The sequence below is a fragment of the Chionomys nivalis genome, chromosome 8 (genome assembly GCF_950005125.1).
Source record: "Chionomys nivalis chromosome 8, mChiNiv1.1, whole genome shotgun sequence".
NCBI lineage: Eukaryota > Metazoa > Chordata > Mammalia > Rodentia > Cricetidae > Chionomys > Chionomys nivalis.
The window spans coordinates 43,654,942-43,674,071 of NC_080093.1; the positions used below are offsets into that span (position 1 = coordinate 43,654,942).

General features: G+C 36.6%; 3 protein-coding genes across 3 annotated transcripts; 2 read left to right on the forward strand and 1 right to left on the reverse strand.

Annotated features, from left to right (window-relative positions):
* On the forward strand, positions 1-951 carry LOC130880572 (olfactory receptor 9I1-like). The gene has a single exon (XM_057779678.1). The coding sequence runs from the start codon at positions 1-3 to the stop codon at positions 949-951; it is 951 nt and encodes a 316-aa protein (XP_057635661.1).
* A 10,090-nt stretch (positions 952-11,041) lies between these two features.
* On the forward strand, positions 11,042-11,986 carry LOC130880178 (olfactory receptor 9Q2). The gene has a single exon (XM_057779111.1). The coding sequence runs from the start codon at positions 11,042-11,044 to the stop codon at positions 11,984-11,986; it is 945 nt and encodes a 314-aa protein (XP_057635094.1).
* A 5,026-nt stretch (positions 11,987-17,012) lies between these two features.
* Positions 17,013-17,933, reverse strand: LOC130880179 (olfactory receptor 1S1-like). The gene has a single exon (XM_057779112.1). The coding sequence runs from the start codon at positions 17,931-17,933 to the stop codon at positions 17,013-17,015; it is 921 nt and encodes a 306-aa protein (XP_057635095.1).
* Between the last annotated feature and the right edge of the window lie 1,197 nt (positions 17,934-19,130).

Sequence of the window (19,130 nt, forward strand, 5' to 3'; positions counted from 1 at the left end):
ATGGCCAATAAAAACCTCACTGCAGTAACCAGGTTTGTTCTCATGGGCTTTATTGACCTTCCCAAGTGGGAAATACCCCTTTTTTTGGTGTTTCTCATGGTCTATCTTGTCACCATTTTGGGAAACTTGGGGCTAATCATTATCATACAAGTGGATATACAACTCCATACGCCAATGTATTTCTTTCTGAGCCACCTTTCTATGCTGGATGCCTGCTATACCTCAGTCATCACTCCTCAGATCCTGGCTACACTGGCCAAAGACAAAATGGTCATCTCCTATGGCCAATGTGCTGCTCAGTTCTTCTTCTTCACCATTTGTGCAGCAACAGAATGTTTCCTGCTGTCTGTGATGGCCTATGACCGCTATGTGGCTATTAGTAACCCACTGCTCTACACTGTTGTCATGAGCCCTAGAAGATGCTGGAGTTTGGTGGCTGGAGCCTACAGTGGTGGGCTGTTTGGGGCCATCTTAAGAACTACATGTACCTTTTCTCTCTTCTTCTGTGAAAATAATCAAATAAATTTCTTCTTTTGTGACCTTCCACCTCTGCTGAAGCTCTCCTGCAGTGACACAACAAATGTTGAGATCATTATTGTTTTCTTTGGGAACTTTGTCATTTTGGTGAATGCCTTGGTCATACTGATTTCCTACCTGCTCATCATCAAGGCTGTCATGAAGATGAAGTCTTCAGGTGGCAGAGTCAAAACTTTCTCAACATGTATCTCCCACCTCACCGCTGTAGCTCTTTTCTTTGGGACCCTCATCTTCATGTATATACGGAGCAGCTCAGGAAAATCCCTGGAGGAAGACAAGATAGTATCTGTCTTCTACACTGTGGTCATCCCCATGTTGAACCCTCTTATCTATAGCCTAAGGAACAAAGATGTGAAGGCTGCTTTCAGAAAGGTCACTGGTAGATTCCAGGTTTCTCAAACCTTGAAAAATTGAGTGAAAGGACTACTTAGTCATTTTTGTTCCTACTATTGGTATTTCCTAGGTGGTATACTATTCTTAGAACAGAGGAAGCAAGTAAGTATTGGAGAGTGCAAAGTACAGAGTGGTGAAATGTGTATTTGAAATACTATTGTATTCCCTTCTTACCTCTGTTTGTCACTGCCAGTTTGTTACTTGGCTCTAGTAACTACTGTTATCCTGCCTCATCATTTATAAGTTCAAATTTTGCATTAGTTCACTTGACTTGAACTCTGGACTATTTTTCTCTCCTGTCTTAGTTTTCATCAACATTACAAGTTATTTGTGTAAAAGTTTATATCATGGGCTTGCTTTAAATTGTGAAGTATGGATTTTCACTTCCCTTTAGATGTATAAATGCTTGGTCAATGTAGTTATGTAGCATGCTTGATATAGTAATGATACAGTACCAATTCCCTGCCTCGTTAGATTTTTTATCTGCTCTGGCCAAATTAACAAAGTTTGCAAATTGCCTTGCCACTCCTTAATTTATTTTATTTCTTGATCTTTTTTGTCATCTTCTTCTAACAGTTTCAAGATGAGATAAGCCACCTTTTTTTTTATTGAAAAAAAAAATTTCTGCCTCCTCCCCGCCTCCCATTTCCCTCCCCCTCCTCCTGCCCCTCTCCCCCTCCCCCTACTCCTCTTCTCCTCCCTCTCCAGTCCCAGGAGCAGTCAGGGTTCCCTGCCCTGTGGAAAGTCCAAGGTCCTCCCCCCTCCATCCAGATCTAGGAAGTTGAACATCCAAACTGTCTAGGCTCCCACAAAGCCAGAATCTGAAGTAGGATCAAAACCCCGTGCCATTGTCCTTGGCCTCAGCAATACCACTCTTGGGAATATACCCAAGAGATCCCTTATCATATGACAAAAGCATTTGTTCAACTATGTTCATAGCAGCATTATTTGTAATAGCCAGAACCTGGAAGCATCCTAGGTGTCCTTTAATGGAAGAATGGATGAAGAAAGTGTGGAATATATACACATTAGAGTACTACTCTGCAGTAAAAAACAATGACTTCTCGAATTTTGCATGCAAATGGATGGAAATAGAAAATACTATCCTGAGTGAGGTAACCCAGACCCAAAAAGAAGATCATAGGATGTACTAACTCATAATTGGTTTCTAGCCATGGATAGGGGGCCACTGAGTCTATAATTTGTGGTCCTGAAGAAGCTAAACAAGAGGGCAAACCCAAGGAAAAACATATAGTTATCCTCCTGGCTATGGGAAATAGACAAGCCACCTTTTATATTCTTAGGCCTCCACAAGGGCTAAGGTAGTGTAGTTTTTGAAAGACACAGTGCATTGCTGTTCCTCCTCACACTATAATCCGTATTGTAAGAGGCTCTTACTAAGCATCCTGTGTCTGCATAGCACAATGAGTATAGACAGATATAGATAGTTTAAGCACACCTTATGTTCTGGGTCAAGGGTCTGATTAAGGAGGAGAGTAACTATGTGTCCTTTACAAAACTGAGAAATACTTCAAAGCATAATATTTATTTCCTTCACTTCTAAGTACAGGGTCTACATCAGTCAGTAACTGCTTTGGAAATATTTTTTTTTGCCTGGAAATGGTCTCATGTGAGTTTCAAGAAAATGAGAAAGACATTGTTACAAATAAAATTTTCATTTTGAAATCAAGGAAATATTTTCTTGTTCTTCAGAGTCCTCAGATTATATAGGAGAATCTAAATCCTATTTTCTTTCTAGTGAGACTTTGGGTAAATTAATTTCTCAGTATAAAAGAGGTATAATAACTCTGAATTAAGGAGATACTGCAAATTCATACAACGATGAATATGAGAAATCCCAGGAAAAAAATCAGCTGTCAGTATCACCCATTTGTTTTCTTTTCCATTTCCTTAGTTTTTTATGTCAGTCTATGATCCTTGCAAAAAATCTGTAACAATTGACCAGATTGAAAATGTTTATAAACCAAAATGGTAAAGATAATGAACCAAGGGAAAGAATTAGTCCATGATTCTCAACATAAAACAAAATCAACTTGTATAAAAACCTGGCAGTCTACAAGATATGCTTCCATTGTATGTATTATTTTAAAAGTAACATTACTTTGTATTTAATATATTAAAATTTTCACAATGAATTTTATTTGTTTTAAACAGATATTTATGTTAAAAATTCTCTTTAAAAATGGACAGTTTTTCTAAAGGGGTGGATACTATATAATTCCTGTCAATTTTTTCAGGTTAAACATTAAGCAAATAGCTGTAAATTATAAATGAGTTGCCAAAACATTTCTAAAGAATGATAAAGACAATATTGGGACTTTGTGAATAAAATCAGTATGATTTATTTCTTAGAATTTTTGAAGTACAAGGAGTTAACAAAGAAAGGAAATGATGTACAAGGAAAAGTTTTCCCACTATAGAGGAAAAATGCCTTTCTTTTTAAAAGGGTTCATGTTAATTATACAAAATAATGGTTTCTCTATGACATTTTCATATGTGCATATAATATATATATATATATATATATGTCTGATTTTATCTGAATATTGTTTCCATAGAGAATACACTCAGTAGTTGTCTTTTAAGAATATGGTTATTTCATTCAACATGATGATTGCTAGTTCCACCAGTTTTCCTTCAAATGATATGACTTTATTCTTGATGGCTGAGTAATACTCAATTGGGTATGTATACCATTTTTTTCTGTCTATTCATCTATTGATACACACCAATCTACCATATTGTCTTCAATAAAAGCATTCCCGGGTTCTTCATTTTGTTTTCTTTCCTTCTAAGTGATGCAGAGTGTTGAGTAAGATCATTATTATAATAATCAATCTCTGAGATTTTATCTGCATATTTGAGTTATTTGGGATTCAAATTGGTATTGTTTGTAATTGAACCTAGGTCTTGTGCATGGTAATGGAGCACTCTATCACTTAATCAACTCCTAATATCTCTATTTGGATTTTAATTCTGCTGACTTTTAAATTATTTCATAAACACTTGGACATTAAATGTGACAAGTTCTTTTTTTCTTTGAAATATTGTCTGGCATGGTTTATGATGGATTCAAGCACTTTAAATGTGAATAATTAGATTTCATGTTGGGAGTAAAGGGCAGAAAAAATGAATTTTTAAGACACCAAATTTTCATATTTTGTGTAAGTCCTGGTAGGTGTAGCATGATGTATAAAGAATCAGCAAGAATCCTTGATCCTCTATGAGTTCGTGAAGTTTATATACAGATGCTCTGATTGAACTGAGAAACCTCATAACAATAGCATCAGATGATAATTATCTCTCAATACATATATCCATGAGGATTTTGGGTGTCAGGATGGAAGACCTTAAAGATTTTCAATAAAATTAAGTTCAATTTTCATTTCTCTGTATCTGTGGTGTCTTCTGAATTTTCATTTCTCTCTATCTCTGGTGTCGTCTGAATTTTCATTTCTCTTTGTCTGTGGTGTCTTCTGAATTTGTGATCAATAAGGGAAAGGGACTTGTGTGTAAAGTACAGGTTAATTAGATGGTTCCTAAATAGTCATAGCTTGAACATGAACTCAATCATTGGCAGTCTTATTTGGGGCCTTAGACCATTTGCATGCAAATCAGAAAGCTTGAACTATTTGATTTATAATACTCCTTTTAATTTTAATATCTTATGATAACCTACAAAAATCCTGCAGGTCTAAAATATGTAAAGTGACAATAGGGAAAACAATTGTGAAATGAGAGAGAACTCCGAATCAAGGTGGTGCTGCCAAAGTTCTTTCTAGGGATATTTAGAGATACTGGTTGCTTTAAATCTTTATGACCCACCCAAGAAGATTTAACCATGAGAACTTACATTCAGATTTAAAAGCTACTCAGTCACAGGCCATGACTTTTTGCCTCAGAGGCCCACGTATGTACATATAGTAGTTAAATAAAAAAATTGCTTGGAAAAAGAGAGCACCACTGCTTGTAATCAATTGACACAGGGTCGTGTCCTTGCCCTGTTGGCTGTGGCTAGGAAAGTGATACTATTAGAGAGTAATGTAAGCACAGCTCATCACCAGGAACTGTGCAGATACTTTACAAAACATGCAGCAATGTGGTCAGGGAGAGGAAGAATTTTCTGCCACAATCTCTTTATTCTGCAGCTTAGGCGCCACCCGTATAAGCACATCTCCTTCCATTTGCAGACAGAGACATGCAAATCTCCCAAGAATTTCTAAATGTAGAGTTCAGAATTAGCCTCCTGAGAAATATGAAAGAGAAGTCAGGAGTACGTATTCTGCAACCAGACTTATGGGCTCAAATCTAGATGTATGCCTAGTATGGGACTATTAAAGGGCTGCTTCTGCTTTCTGTGCATAAATTACCTTGTCTCCTTAAAGTCAGGCTAGTAATGTAATCAAGCTGTGGTATTGTTGCATGGATTACATGAGATAAAACGTTTAATGCAATAATCTACTTGACAGTTGTTTTTCCAACTATGTCTATCTCAGAAGACAGAATTTACACACACATATGCTCTCTCACACAATGTAAACAGACATGTATGTGTGTATATGTTTATAGGTACATGTATATTTATATCACCTAATGTAGTCCTTAGGCATACACATACTAGGCAGATTCTAAAATTTGTTGGACTTCCATTTCAAAGTTTAGTCTCAGGGAAAACGTTCTTGGCTAAAACTATCTCATAATCCCCAATTTTAATCAATTTTGGGTGTTTGTTTCTCATCTTTTATTAGTTCTTTGAGAACTTTTCGCTCATTGTGTTTTGATCTTATTCATCCTTCCTCTACCACCTTCACCCTGCAACTAAGTTCATTGTATCTTTTACATCATGACTGATTGTTTTTAATTATTATCGTAAAGTCAATACAATTTTTTTTGGATTTTTTGAGACAGGGTTTTGGTTCCTGTTCTGGAACTAGCTCTTGTAGACCAGGCTGGCCTCGAACTCACAGAGATTCGCGTCTCTGCCTCCTGAGTGCTGGGATTAAAGGCGTGCGCCACCACCGCCCGGCAAGTCAATACATTTTTTAAAAATATTTTATACCAAGTCTTGGAGGTACCTGCCTTTAATCCATTTAAATTGGAGGCAGAAGCAGGTGAATCTCTGAGTTGGAGGGCAACCTGGTACACAGAGTGAGTTTCATAACATCCAGGGTTATACAGAGAAAGCCCCCAAAACAAATAAAACTCTTTTATGTCTATGGTTATTTGTTTCCATGTATGCATGTGCACCATATGTATGCTTGGTGCCTATTGAAGCCAGAAGAGACCATTCCATTTTGGGAACTGGAGATGAAGATGATTGTGAGATACCATATGGATACTGGGAATTGAATCTGGGTCTTCTGAAGGATCAGCCAGTGCTCTTGACTGCTGAGCCATCTTGGTGATGTGGGATTTCCCTCTGTATGCTGTGATTACCGTTAATGAATAAAGAACTGCAGGGTAGGGCAGAGCAGAGCTAGGCAGGGAGGACTAGACTGAATGCTGGGAGAAAGAAGGGCAGAGTCAGAGAGAAGCCATGCAGCCCTGCTGGAGCCAGATGGAACTTTAGCCAGTAAGCCACAGCCACAGGGCAATACACAGATTAATAGAAATGGATTAAATTAATATGTAAGAGTTAGCCAATAAGAAGCTAGAGCTAATGGGCCACGGAGTGATTCAATTAATACAATATCTGTGTGATTATTTCGGGGCTAAGCAGCCAGAAATGAACAAGCAGCATCCTTACTACAATTGTGAAATACCATATGGATGCTGGAAATTGAATCTGCGTCTTCTGGAAGATCAGCCAGTGCTCTGGACTTCTGAGCCATCGCTACAATATCTGTTCTTACCACTAATGTACCTGGAGGAAGTATGTGCCACAATGCGCATGTGAAAGTCAAGAAACAGCTATATAAAGTGAATTCTTTTCTTACACCTTTATGGGGGCTCTGGAGATTGACTCAGGTCATAAGGCTTGCAAGGCACACATTTACTCACAGAATCATCTCTTTGGCTTCAATATACCTATTTATGAGATATGTATTTAATATATTATAGAAAGATTCAATATCCCTAACTAGATAGGTGAAGTTCATCAGATTTATTAAATGCTTCTTGAAACAGGGCTTCTGTCACCTGAACAGTCGATTACCCGATACCTAGGGATGATGAGGCAAATGAATGAACTCAATACTGCTTATAAAATAGAACTTTAGAGACTCAGCTGTGGGATCCACTTCGTGACTCTAGAGACAGTCTTTTTTAGAGGGACAGGTAGTATCTCCTTACAGTTTCCTAGGGAAGCATCTGGAAGGATGATATTTCTACAAATACATCCCAAGACCTTTCCCAAAAGAGGCATTTACTTCTAGGGAGATAGTCACACTGTGGCCTAAAGGAGCCATATCCAGAGGAGAATCATATGCAATTATAACCATATATAAAATCATAATAAAATGCTGTGTTTTATTAAATTTGTTAAGCTGCTTTACTGTTTACCATTTGAACAATTTCTGAGCCTTTTAAAATCTGTACTGTCTAATGGGTACCCTTCCCCAGGAATACCAGGCTGTTAATGAAATAGAAAGTCTATGCTTAAACGCTTTTGGAAATTTGTGGGTTAAAGTTGGTATGGTTTCTTAATTATAGGACTTTATACATGCAGTTACACAGTAAGATTTTCTATCTAATGAATAAATAACAAAAAGTTGTCTTTAAGTATATGGGAATACTAAAACCATGTCCCGAAACATCTGACGAAGACACCTGAGACCATGCAGGAGCTTCTGACTGACTCTCAAGCTTTACTTCTAGTCACTTAGAGAGTAAAATCAAAATATACTGGGATATGGCTCTTACACTCAGATACTCTAATGTAATTACTACACACTAAAATATGGGCCTTTGGATTCTAAGTTCCTAAGGGGATTCTTTTTTTAAATTTTTTATTTAATTTTTTTTTTTACATACTAATCACAGTTTTGCCTCCCTCCCCTCCTCTTACTACCCCCACCTTCCCCACATTCAACCATTCCCCATCCACTCCTCAGACCTTCCATGGGGAGTCATCAAAATCTGGCATATCAAGTTAAGGCAGTACCAAGTCACTGCCCCCTGTATCAAGGTTGAGCAAGGTATCAATCACTCCATAGGAAATGGGTTCCAAAAAGTGATTTTGTTCACTAGAGATAAATTCTGGTCCCACTGCCAGTAGGCCCACAGAATTCCCAGGCCACAGAACTGTCACCCACATTCAGAGGGCCTAGTCTGGTCCTATGCAAGTTCCCTAGCTAGAAATCCAGAGTCTGAGAGCTCCAGTTAGCTCAGGTCAGCTGTCTCTGTGTGTTTCCTCATCATGATCTTGACCCCTTTGCTCATATAATCTCTCTGATCTCTGCTCCTTCTTAGACTGGACTCAATTTCAATATAATTTGGATATCCATGTGTAGCCTTGGCTTTCCAAAAGTTATCCTGCCTCTGCTTCTGAGCTCTGAAATTACATGTGTCCACACCACAGACACACTGGCATTTTTACATATGTATATCATATGCTTTGATAATATTCAGTAAACAGTGAACCTATACAGTCGTGTATTTTAGGATGTCTTTGTCTTACAAGCAAGAACTCATTCTTAAGAAACTACATTTTTTGTGATCAAGTCAGAGTTGATTATACTAGCATCAAGGTAAGATATAAGAGATCTTCCTTCCAAAAATGAATTCCTTTTTGAACAAAATAAGAAAAAGATAATTCTATGAACCAGCTTCATTACATTGTATTGAGAGTTCATAAGTTATGCCATGGGAATTTGAGAGTCTGAAATTAGAAAACAACTTTCAAAAATATTAGATACCTTGTTAGGAAGTCACAAAATTGCTTTCCCTGGAGAGTCACCCAGGATCTAATTAGAATGCAGTACTGTGATAGTGACTATAAGAGGCATATCAAGCTTCTTATATTCAGAATAGTTGGAATCAGAAGCTTAGGGATACTTGCTGGTTCCTTAAGCCCTACTATTGTAGAAAGAGTATAAAGCAATCTCAGGAGACCAGGGTCAGAGATGTACTGGTTTGCTAATGTTGAGAGGGAAAAGTGGTTCCTTGCAGTGAGAGTAAGACAGAAAAGAACTGGCTGTGACCCATTTCAACCATAGTGCTATAAATATGAGGAATAGCAGCATTTTTTAACAAAAGAGAAGAAAGTCAAAGGAAATTAAGACAGAAAGGATGACTTGCCGATGGCTCCACATGGTGAACTGGATGAAGGAATCACATGGAATGGCAGGCCATAAGTAGAAATACCACACCAAGAAGAAAAGTACCAGCAGAATTTAGGAAAAGACAACTCAGAGTTTGTGTGTCTATGTTTTTTTTTTTTTTTTCTGTGTTCTCAACCCCATCGGATCAGTTCATCATTGGCCTGCCTTTGGTAGTAGCTGTTTTTCAAATCACCAACTACTCTTTACAGCTCTGTTGCAGAACATTGTCAAAGAGTGCAAAATCCTTTCATTCAAACATCTTCATTAGTTCATCAATACTTTCTGTTTTATTCTCCTTTCAAATATGTAAGTTGTTTATTATTAAACTTTTACTAAAGGCTTTGAAAATAATCAACCAATCATCATGAGGCTTTGTTAGTTACCTGTAGGAGCTTATGTTTGCTCTCTTGGTTGCAAGGCTAATGGTAGTGTGAGTATGAGTGCATACATTTATATAGCTTCTTCATTACTTAGCCAGCTTAAAATAAGACAGCAGTTGTTTGTAAAGAATTCATACAGTAAAATTGAAAATAAATATTTCTATAAGTAGGTATTATTGTTGATTAATAATGCCTTTGACTAATAATTTTGATTCTTGCTGTTTTGTTTATAAAATATAAAATGCTCATTTGGACAGGACTGGTGAAAGAAATTCTCGGGTTACTGAACACAATTTCATTAACAGACATATTGCATGTAGAAAGAATGTTTTTTAAGGAATTAATAGTTACCAGATACCATTAAGAAGAAATAATATGCTGTATATTTTAATCCCTTTGATGACCAAATAGAGCATACAATATTATCAATATAATAAATTCTCATTATGTTATTTATGCAATAATGTTGGGCATTCCAAAGTTCTTGGCATTAGACACAAAGTTAGACACAAGTCTATTCTTGGGAATATCCCTTTCTATTATTTGTTTTGTTAAATAGATATTTAATCACCTCTTTGGTAATTCACCGACATGATAATAATTGAACCCAGAAGATTTCCAAATATACTACTGAGAGCAGAACTTCTCTGTGGCATTTAAGTGGTGTGTGCTGCAGAAATGCAGGTTCACTGATACTTAAAACTCATAGAATAATATTGTCTAGAAATTCTAAATTCTCTATTTTGAAATTTATGGTCTCTTGTGTCTACTACCATCAAAAACAGCTCTATAAGCTTTCAAACACAGAAGATTTATTTTTATTATTCTTTAGTTTTATTGTTCTTATTTGGAAGAACTATATATCTGTATGCTTTTTCTGGAAGAAATTATACTTTAAGGATCATATTTCTGGGTGTTTCACATTATGCTTTCACTTGAAAGACAATTTGACATGAAATTTTATTATTAATAAATAATAACAGTGGTTATTTCAAGTCAAATGAGAGGCAGGTAGCAGAAGATGCTCACTTAAAATTTAAACAAGCAACTGTATGCCTATTTAGTGTATTTTAGCATTTCAGTGTCCAGAATCTGTTTTAATCAGCATATAGCTATACTAACATCTTTTGACAGAAGAAGAAATTGAGGTTCAGAAAGATTAAGTGTTCCATATAATCTAATGTAGCTAATTGGAGATCAGTTGTAAATACAAGAACTAGGATGTCAGTCTAAGATCACTTGCTCCCCATTCCTACTGTAATAGAAACATCCATTGTGTTTTATCTTATCTTAGAGTAAGCTCTGCATTAGTCTTCCTTAGTCTTCAAACTTTGTTGTACTCAAAGACCACATATCAGAGACTCAATTTAAGTTCTATTATTTGAAATAACTTAATCTTCCCTTGTGATTGGATCTTGTCTTAGCCCTCACAGGTAAACTTCTAGATGAATGGCTGGGAGGAATTACACCTTCGTGACTGAGTTCTTTCTGACTGCATTCACTGAACATCCTGAGTGGGGGCTCCCTCTCTTCCTTTTGTTTTTGAGTTTCTACCTCTCTACTCTGCTGGGAAATACAGGAATGATCATCCTGATCCAGAAGAACCGTCGACTTCAAACCCCAATGTATTTCTTCCTCAGCCACCTTTCCTTTGTGGACATCTGTTACTCCTCTGTTATCATCCCTCAGATGCTGGCTGTATTATGGGAATGTGGCACAACTATCTCTCAAGTTCGTTGTGCAGCTCAGTTCTTCCTTTTTACCTTCTTTGCTTCCATTGACTGTTACCTCTTGGCAATCATGGCCTATGACCGCTACGTGGCAGTGTGTCAACCATTGCTTTATGTCACCATTATGACTGAGAAGGCCTGTTTAGGCTTGGTATTTGGGGCATATGTGGCTGGTTTTTCTAGTGGCTTTGTTCGGACTGTCACAGCTTTTACTCTCTCCTTCTGTGGAAGCAATGAGATTAACTTCATTTTCTGTGACCTCCCTCCTCTGTTAAAACTTGTGTGTGGAGACAGTTACATCCAGGAAGTAGTGATTATTGTCTTTGCCGTTTTTGTCATGCCTGCTTGCATTGTGGTGATCTCTGTGTCCTATCTGTTCATCATTGTGGCCATCACGAAGATCCGCTCTGCTGGAGGCAGGGCCAAGACTTTCTCCACCTGTACTTCCCACCTCACTGCTGTAGCTCTCTTCTTTGGTACACTTATCTTCATGTATCTGAGAGATAATGCAGACCAGTCCTCAGAGGGGGACCGAGTCGTGTCTGTGTTTTATACGGTGGTGACCCCGTTACTGAATCCACTCATCTATAGCCTGAGGAATAAGGAGGTAAAAGAGGCCATTTTGAAATCTCTGAGAAGATCAAAGATTTCTGGAAGGCCATAATTAATTTCTGTAAGGCCTTTATCAAGCAGAATCTTTCCTTTGTTTCTGTTTCATTTTTTCTCAAACATCACTCATTTGGAAGGCTTCTGTAGACTCTAAGGCAGACTCAAACATCCCACCTTCACTTTCTGACTTATTGCGCTATGTGCTACTTGCTATTTAATGATGAAAATATTTTATGTATCTGATATGGACTATAGTCAAAATTGGAAAGTAAAAGACATGAGAACAGAGCATTCTTTGTCAATTTCTGTGCTTCATATAAAAATCATCTACAAATAGAGAACATTCTGCACATATTTATTGCATGAATGAATTATTCCCAGATTTCAGTGTTAATCTCTATTTTCTAGCTTCTTTAGTCCTTAGTTTCCTATGGGCAAAATGGGTGAACTCAATTAATCAAGTTATAGTTTTGAGGCTCCAATATACAAATAGCCAGGTGTTGGGAGCCATGAGGCCTAGTTTTGGATCATTGTACAAGTGTCTATTCAGCATGGCTCCAGATGAGGCAAAGCCCACAGGGGCAATCTCATTCAGCAATGACCAGTGGATTTGGGGGCAGCACAGGATACTGCTGGGACTATGTGGCCTGCATGCTCTCTTTTCTCTCATAATATTCATGATTCTCTAGGTAGTTTTTAGTGTCATTATGTCAGTCACCCATGGAAGAAATGTGATCATCCTGGAAACCCCATCTTTTCTCAAATGTTTTCCCCTAAAATTCTTTGGGAGATGATGCTTTCTGGGTTTCTTGTGATACCAGCTGTCACTCCAGACCCTGGGAACTGTCCTGATTCAGTGTTGACAGGATTGGAGGCAATTCACCCCTATTTCTGTAACTATGCTTTGCTAAGTTTTGAAAGTTACTGTTGTTCTTGAAAATATGTACCTATGTTTATCACCTTCTAGTTTTGTAAAAACACTGTACCTGGAACAATATTTGGCCAAGCTAGCAAAATGATAAATGTTGTTTTGGGTTTAAAAGATGTTTTAATGTAAAAGTTGGGAAAAAACATATTTGCCACATTTGTTTTTGCCAGATGTTAACACTGGGAGAAACAAATTTGTTTGTATGAAAAAACGTGCTTGTTTTTTAAGTATAAATAAAGATGGCTCAAGCTGTTCAAGGTCAGCCACATATGTGAAACTCATCTGGTAGTCAAATACTTGACTTGTTGCCAAGTGAAAGAAAAGTCTTCAAAGTTTTGCTGTTAACCTGGTCTTTCTTAGCTCACAGAGTTTGGACCAAATAGGTATTTGGCATGGGAATGACTTCGGCTCTCTGTATGTGGGTAACACTGTGTAGCTTGGTCTTTTGTAGGGCCCCTAGCAGTGCGAACAGAACATGTCCCTGACACATGAGCTGGCACTTTGGAACCACCAATTCTCTACAGTGGAGTGTCTTACTCATCTTGTTGTAAGGGGAAGGAGTTTGGTCCTGCCTCAACTTGATATGCCATGCTTTGTTACTTCCATGGGAGACCTTGCCCTTTCTGAATGGAGATGGAGTTAGAGTGGATTGGGAGGTAGAAGGGAGGTGCAGGGAGAGAATGTCAGGAAAGGAGAGGGGGGGAAACTGTGGTTGGTATATAAAATAAATAAAACAGAAAGTTTTAAAATATGATTTAAATTCTTAAAATACATGGTGTTTCTTATGAAATTCAAAGGCTTTCTAGCACTTTTGTTAATAGTCTCTGAACAATTTCATCATTATCTTGTGCTAGAGGGCCTGTTATCCTCTATGTATTTTTTAAAATCATTTTATTTTCATTTCTTGTCAACCAGTTGCTTGCTCCACCTCTTGATCTATGATTGACTTTATTTAATCTTGCTTACAGTATCCAAGCAGAAAGCTCCTTGATTAAAGGTGTGCACTAAGGCTGATTCACACTGCAGCTAGAAGCAAGTGTTTCCAGTAAATAACACAATCTTAGGGTTCACAGTGTGATCAAACATTTTGTGTTTGTTCCTTCACCTCTTTTTTAATATTGGGGTTGTTCCTACTTTTTTGACTATCATAAATAAAACTGCAATTAACGTCTGTGGGGAGTCTTGAGTACATATTTATTTTATGATCTACTAGGTCAAAACCTAGGGTGAAGTAGCTGAATTGTAAGGTAGGTACACATTTAATATTTTAGGAAATTGCTGAGTTGTTTACCAAACTAATCGTATAATTTAAAAATCTACCCAACAGTGTTAACAATTCATGAGAATTCCAATTATTGACAATTTTCATCAAAACTTGTCATGGCTTGATTTTGATTTTTAAATTATAATGACAACACATAAAATGATATCTTCCTCTTACTTAATCTTTAAGTGTATGTTTCATGTTTTTCGAATATAAGCAAAATGTTGTTCAATGAGTAACTAGAATTGGTTGAAATTGTGTATTTGAAACATACATACAAATTCTTTAATCTTATGTGCCTCATCACCTAGAAGTTTTTCTATTCTGTGCTTAAATATATTTGATTTCCTAGTTATTCATATAAGTGCAATATTTGCCTTTCTGTGACTGGATTATTTTATTTTGCATAACATTTTTATTATATTTATGCTATATATGATAGGATTTCCTTCTTTTTTATGTTTAAGGCTGAGTAGCATACCAGAAACCATATTTTATATATCACTTTATCCAGTTATGGGTATTTAGGTAATTTTATATTCTAATATCAGCTCCTGTCTCAAGAGTCATGGACTATAATTGAAGAAGAGGTGTAAAAAATATAACAGCTAGAGAATGAGGAATAAGGCTATAGAATGCTGTCATCTAGACATGACATACCTCTTTTACTCATATGAACTCAAAGCAGTTTTAGGTTCCTCTATAATATCTGCAGAAGGTCAAGTTGTTTAAGATTTCCATCATGGAAAGTGGAAGAACTCCTGAGGTCCCATTCACTCATAAAAATATATTTTTAGTTAAAGGCTGCTGGGAGATAAAGAATCGTTTTTCTTTGGAAAGTACCCACTGGTATGTTACACATGTTACATTAGATCACCAAACAACACTCATGTTCAAACAGGCATACTAATGGTATTAAATAAGCTATTAAAAAGTAAATAAAGTTTGAATAGAATTATATTGGCAAGTGTGAGAGTTTGCAGCAGGAGCTATTTGAGGTTAGTGTCATGATAAATTTTATGAATGTATAAATTATTCAAAGAATAAAATAAACACAAGCAAGTAGAAGAGGATATGTGGAAAGAAGTGTGATATGTTACTTCTCTAAAGCATATTCTGAAGTAATTTTTGTTTGATTTAGATGTGAAAATTGAAGAAATCCTTAGCAAACAATAGGAATAATAGCAGAAAAGTTTAAATTCTTTTAAAAATTTTTATTCCTCAAAAGTTTTGTACACCTATACAATGTATTTTAACCATATCCATCTACTACCACATCCTACCAACTTGTATCACTCTCCCAGCTTCTTGTCTTCTATTTATTTATTATTAATAACTTACTGAATCCAGTTTGTGCTGTTCATATGCCCATATGTGTGTAGCCATCCATTTAAGAAGGATCTTACATTTATGCTATTTATAGTTAGATGACAAAGGTCATTTGTGATACTTTACAAAGCATAGATAGGTTTTTCTTAGCCCGGCTAGTACAATTGATTAAAAATAGGATAAAGTACAAACTTCATAGACTCTTTATGCACACTTCCTTGATTAATGACTTTAGTAGTGGACCAAATGTTACCTTTCCTTATTGATATTAAAAATGATGCAAAATTACATTTACTTTTTTGTTTCATTTGGTACTAAAAATTATACCGTGGGATAGTCATTCTTTTAATCTCTGGAACACCTCTCAAGATTGGTAAATAAAAAGTTCTTGGACAACGTTTGTTGAAAATATTGAGTTGAAGAATTATTCTGGGAAATATAGACATTTAGACATAAATCCAAGACCTTTTCTCTGTGAGAACTCATCAAGGTCATTATGAAAATTTGTAAAACTATTTCGTTCAATCACACATTTTTAGGCAAACCACAACTTGCATACAACTCTATTACTGCTCAAGTTAATCTTTTCATATCTCGTGACTTACTACAAATGGAGTATAGTTTCTAATCTTACACAAAATTTATAAGCCAGGCAATATAGATTAGGATGTCATGCCCAAAGATATACAAACCAATTTAAAACATATTAGACAACCAAACATATTATAAAATAAAAGTACCTGGCTCTTAGGACAGTTGAATTGTTGATCCAGGTGAGGTATGGAACATAACGATAAAATCTTTTTTGAAATATTTTTTAGCCAGATAACTGTTTAAACTTTGGTCAAAATTCTACTGCAATTAATTTCCATTCATGAGAAACCTAACTGATTGGAAACCTCTGTTTGATGATGTGCAGCTACACTAGAAAACACATTGTCTTAAGTGCATATATGACTATCAATGACCAAGAAATACTCAAGAAAATCCTGGACTGAAGGTCTTCTCACTTGAGTTTGTTGGTTCTTTCTCTTTGTTTTTAATTTTTATTTTTAAAATTTATTTACTCAATTTAGTGCTTACATTTTCTTCCAATATTGATTAGTCATATTCTTTCCCCTCCCCCAACTCCTCCCACATCCTCTACCTTCCCTATTGAGCAAACTTCATTCAACATCTCTTAATCATGAATATCTCAGGTGTGGAATAAGCAGGATATTACAAAGATCCATCTGTAGCTATGAAGCTCCCAATGCAAGCCAACATAAACAAAGCATAAATAATTTATATCAAAGCTTGCAGTAGTATATATTGTTATCAAGTTTCTGTTTTTGTTGTGACTTACCATGTAGATGACAGGTCTCATTTCTAGTACCAAAATTCTTCAAAATGCACCTACCCTTCAGAGTTTGGAGTAGGAGGCAATTGAGCAGATAAACAAAGAATCACTAAAAGTTGGATCAACATAACTATTATACAACCTTTTGATTCTATCATTGATTTAGTTATGTAAGTCAAAAGAGTTCAAGTGCTCATGGCATCAAAGGGAAGAAATGTCTTTTATTCATGAGTTTTTTTTAAGGCACCTTTCATGTCTTTATTTCTCAAGCTATAGATGAAAGGGTTCATCATGGGTGTCACCACAGTAAAGAGTACTGCACCAATCTTGTCTGTGTCCTCAGGGTGAGTAGATGAAGGGAAAAAGTAAACCCCTACAATAGTTCCATAGAAGAGTATTACGACTGTCAGGTGAGAACCACAGGTAGAGAAGGCCTTCCACTTTCCCTCTGTGGATGAAATTCTCATTATATCCCTGATAATGCGGACATAGGAGAAGAGGATAAGAGCAAAGGGAAAGGTGATGACTGATAAACCCACAATAAATTTCATAAGTTCATTGATCATTGCATCTGAGCAGGAAAGTTTGAGCAGAGGAGCCAAGTCACAGAAGAAGTGTTGGATGGTGTTGTAGTTACAGAAAACCAATCGATTGGCCAGAAGAGTATGTGTCAGGGCAACAACATTGCTAAGAACCCATGGGCAAACAGTGAGCAAAAAACAGAACCTAGAGTGCATGATGACTGTGTAATTCAGAGGGTGGCAGATGGCCACAAAGCGGTCATAAGCCATGACCCCCAAGAGAAAATTATCAATGACAACAAATACAATAGAAAAGTACATCTGTGTAATGCAGCCTTCATAGGAAATGGACTGACTCCTGGTCTGAATATTTATCAGCATTTTGGGGACTGAAGTAGAAGAGGAAGAAATGTCAGCGAAGGACAGGTTGGCAAGGAAGAGATACATGGCTGTATGTAGATGTATATCCAAGCCAATGGCCAGAATGATGAGCCCATTTCCAACCACAGTGACAAGGTACATAGTGAGGAAAAGCCAAAAGATGAGTTTCTGCTTCTCAGCCTGGTTGGAGAAACCAAGGAGGATGAATTCAGAGATGGTGGTTTGGTTTCCTTGATTCATATTTCTGTTAATCTGAAGAAAAGAGCATAAACTTTTCACAAACCACAAAATCAAGCAAGCAAAGAAAAGTCAAGTGGCATCGTTTACCTGTAGCTAATTTGTGGGTGATACTTCCTTGATGCTGAAGTAGAATGAACTTTCTTCTGTGGCAAAGTAGAAAGGCTCCTTACTACAGAATTATATGAGAAGTGCAGAGGCCAAGAAAATTCCTCAACAATACAAGAAGGATATGTGTTTGTCAATGGTCATGTTCTGACCATAATTTTAATAGTTGGCTCTAAATTTTTAAATACCTAAACTGAGGCAGCTTATAGTTGCTCCATAGTATAAAGATACTAGATTGCCCCATATTATATAGATACTAACATTAATTATTACAGTGCACAAAGAGAGGACATGGAGGTAGATTAGCTGGTAAATTGCTTGATGTGTAAAAAAAATGAGGACGTGAGTTTAATTTAGAGCACTCATAGAAATAAAAAATCATGGTGATTGTGCAGGCCTTAAGTCCACTTTCTCTTTCCTCCTCTTTTCCTTTCTCCTGTCTTCTACTTCCCTTCATCTTCGTCTCTTTGTGTTCACATGTTCGTGTGTGTGTGTGTGTGTGTGTGTGTGTGTACACAGGAGAATCCCTGTGGCTTACTGATTGGGCAGACTAGCTGAATTAAGAAGCATCATGGCTCAGTAAGAAAATCTGTGTCCAAAAATTAGGTGGTCAGCTCCTGAGGAATGACATCCAGCATTGACCTTGGGTCTTCTCATATACATACAACCACATACTTCTGTACACAGATGTATACTCTGCCAATAATGACAAAAACCTAAAATGAAGAAAATGGTCCCAAGATTTTTTCCATTTTCATCCTTTAAACCTGAGAAGATGGAGACCCGAAGAGTCATTGTAGTGTAATATTCAGAGAGACAAAACCAACTGAGGTTCAGGGATAGAAACTTGAAGACAAGGATATGTCTTCCACTTCTGAACATTGGAAGCGACACAGCAGAAATATTATGCACTTTGTATATGGTAAGAAACTTCTCAGGAGGTGATTATACTTGGGTCACCTTATTATACTCAAATCAAGAGGCATATTAGTGGGACGGAGGAGGCTAAGGTGGTAACATATGTGGGTAGTTCTCTTATGAAAGGAATAAGAAAAAATGAAATTGTCCTTGTAAAGTAATTCTACTACTCAA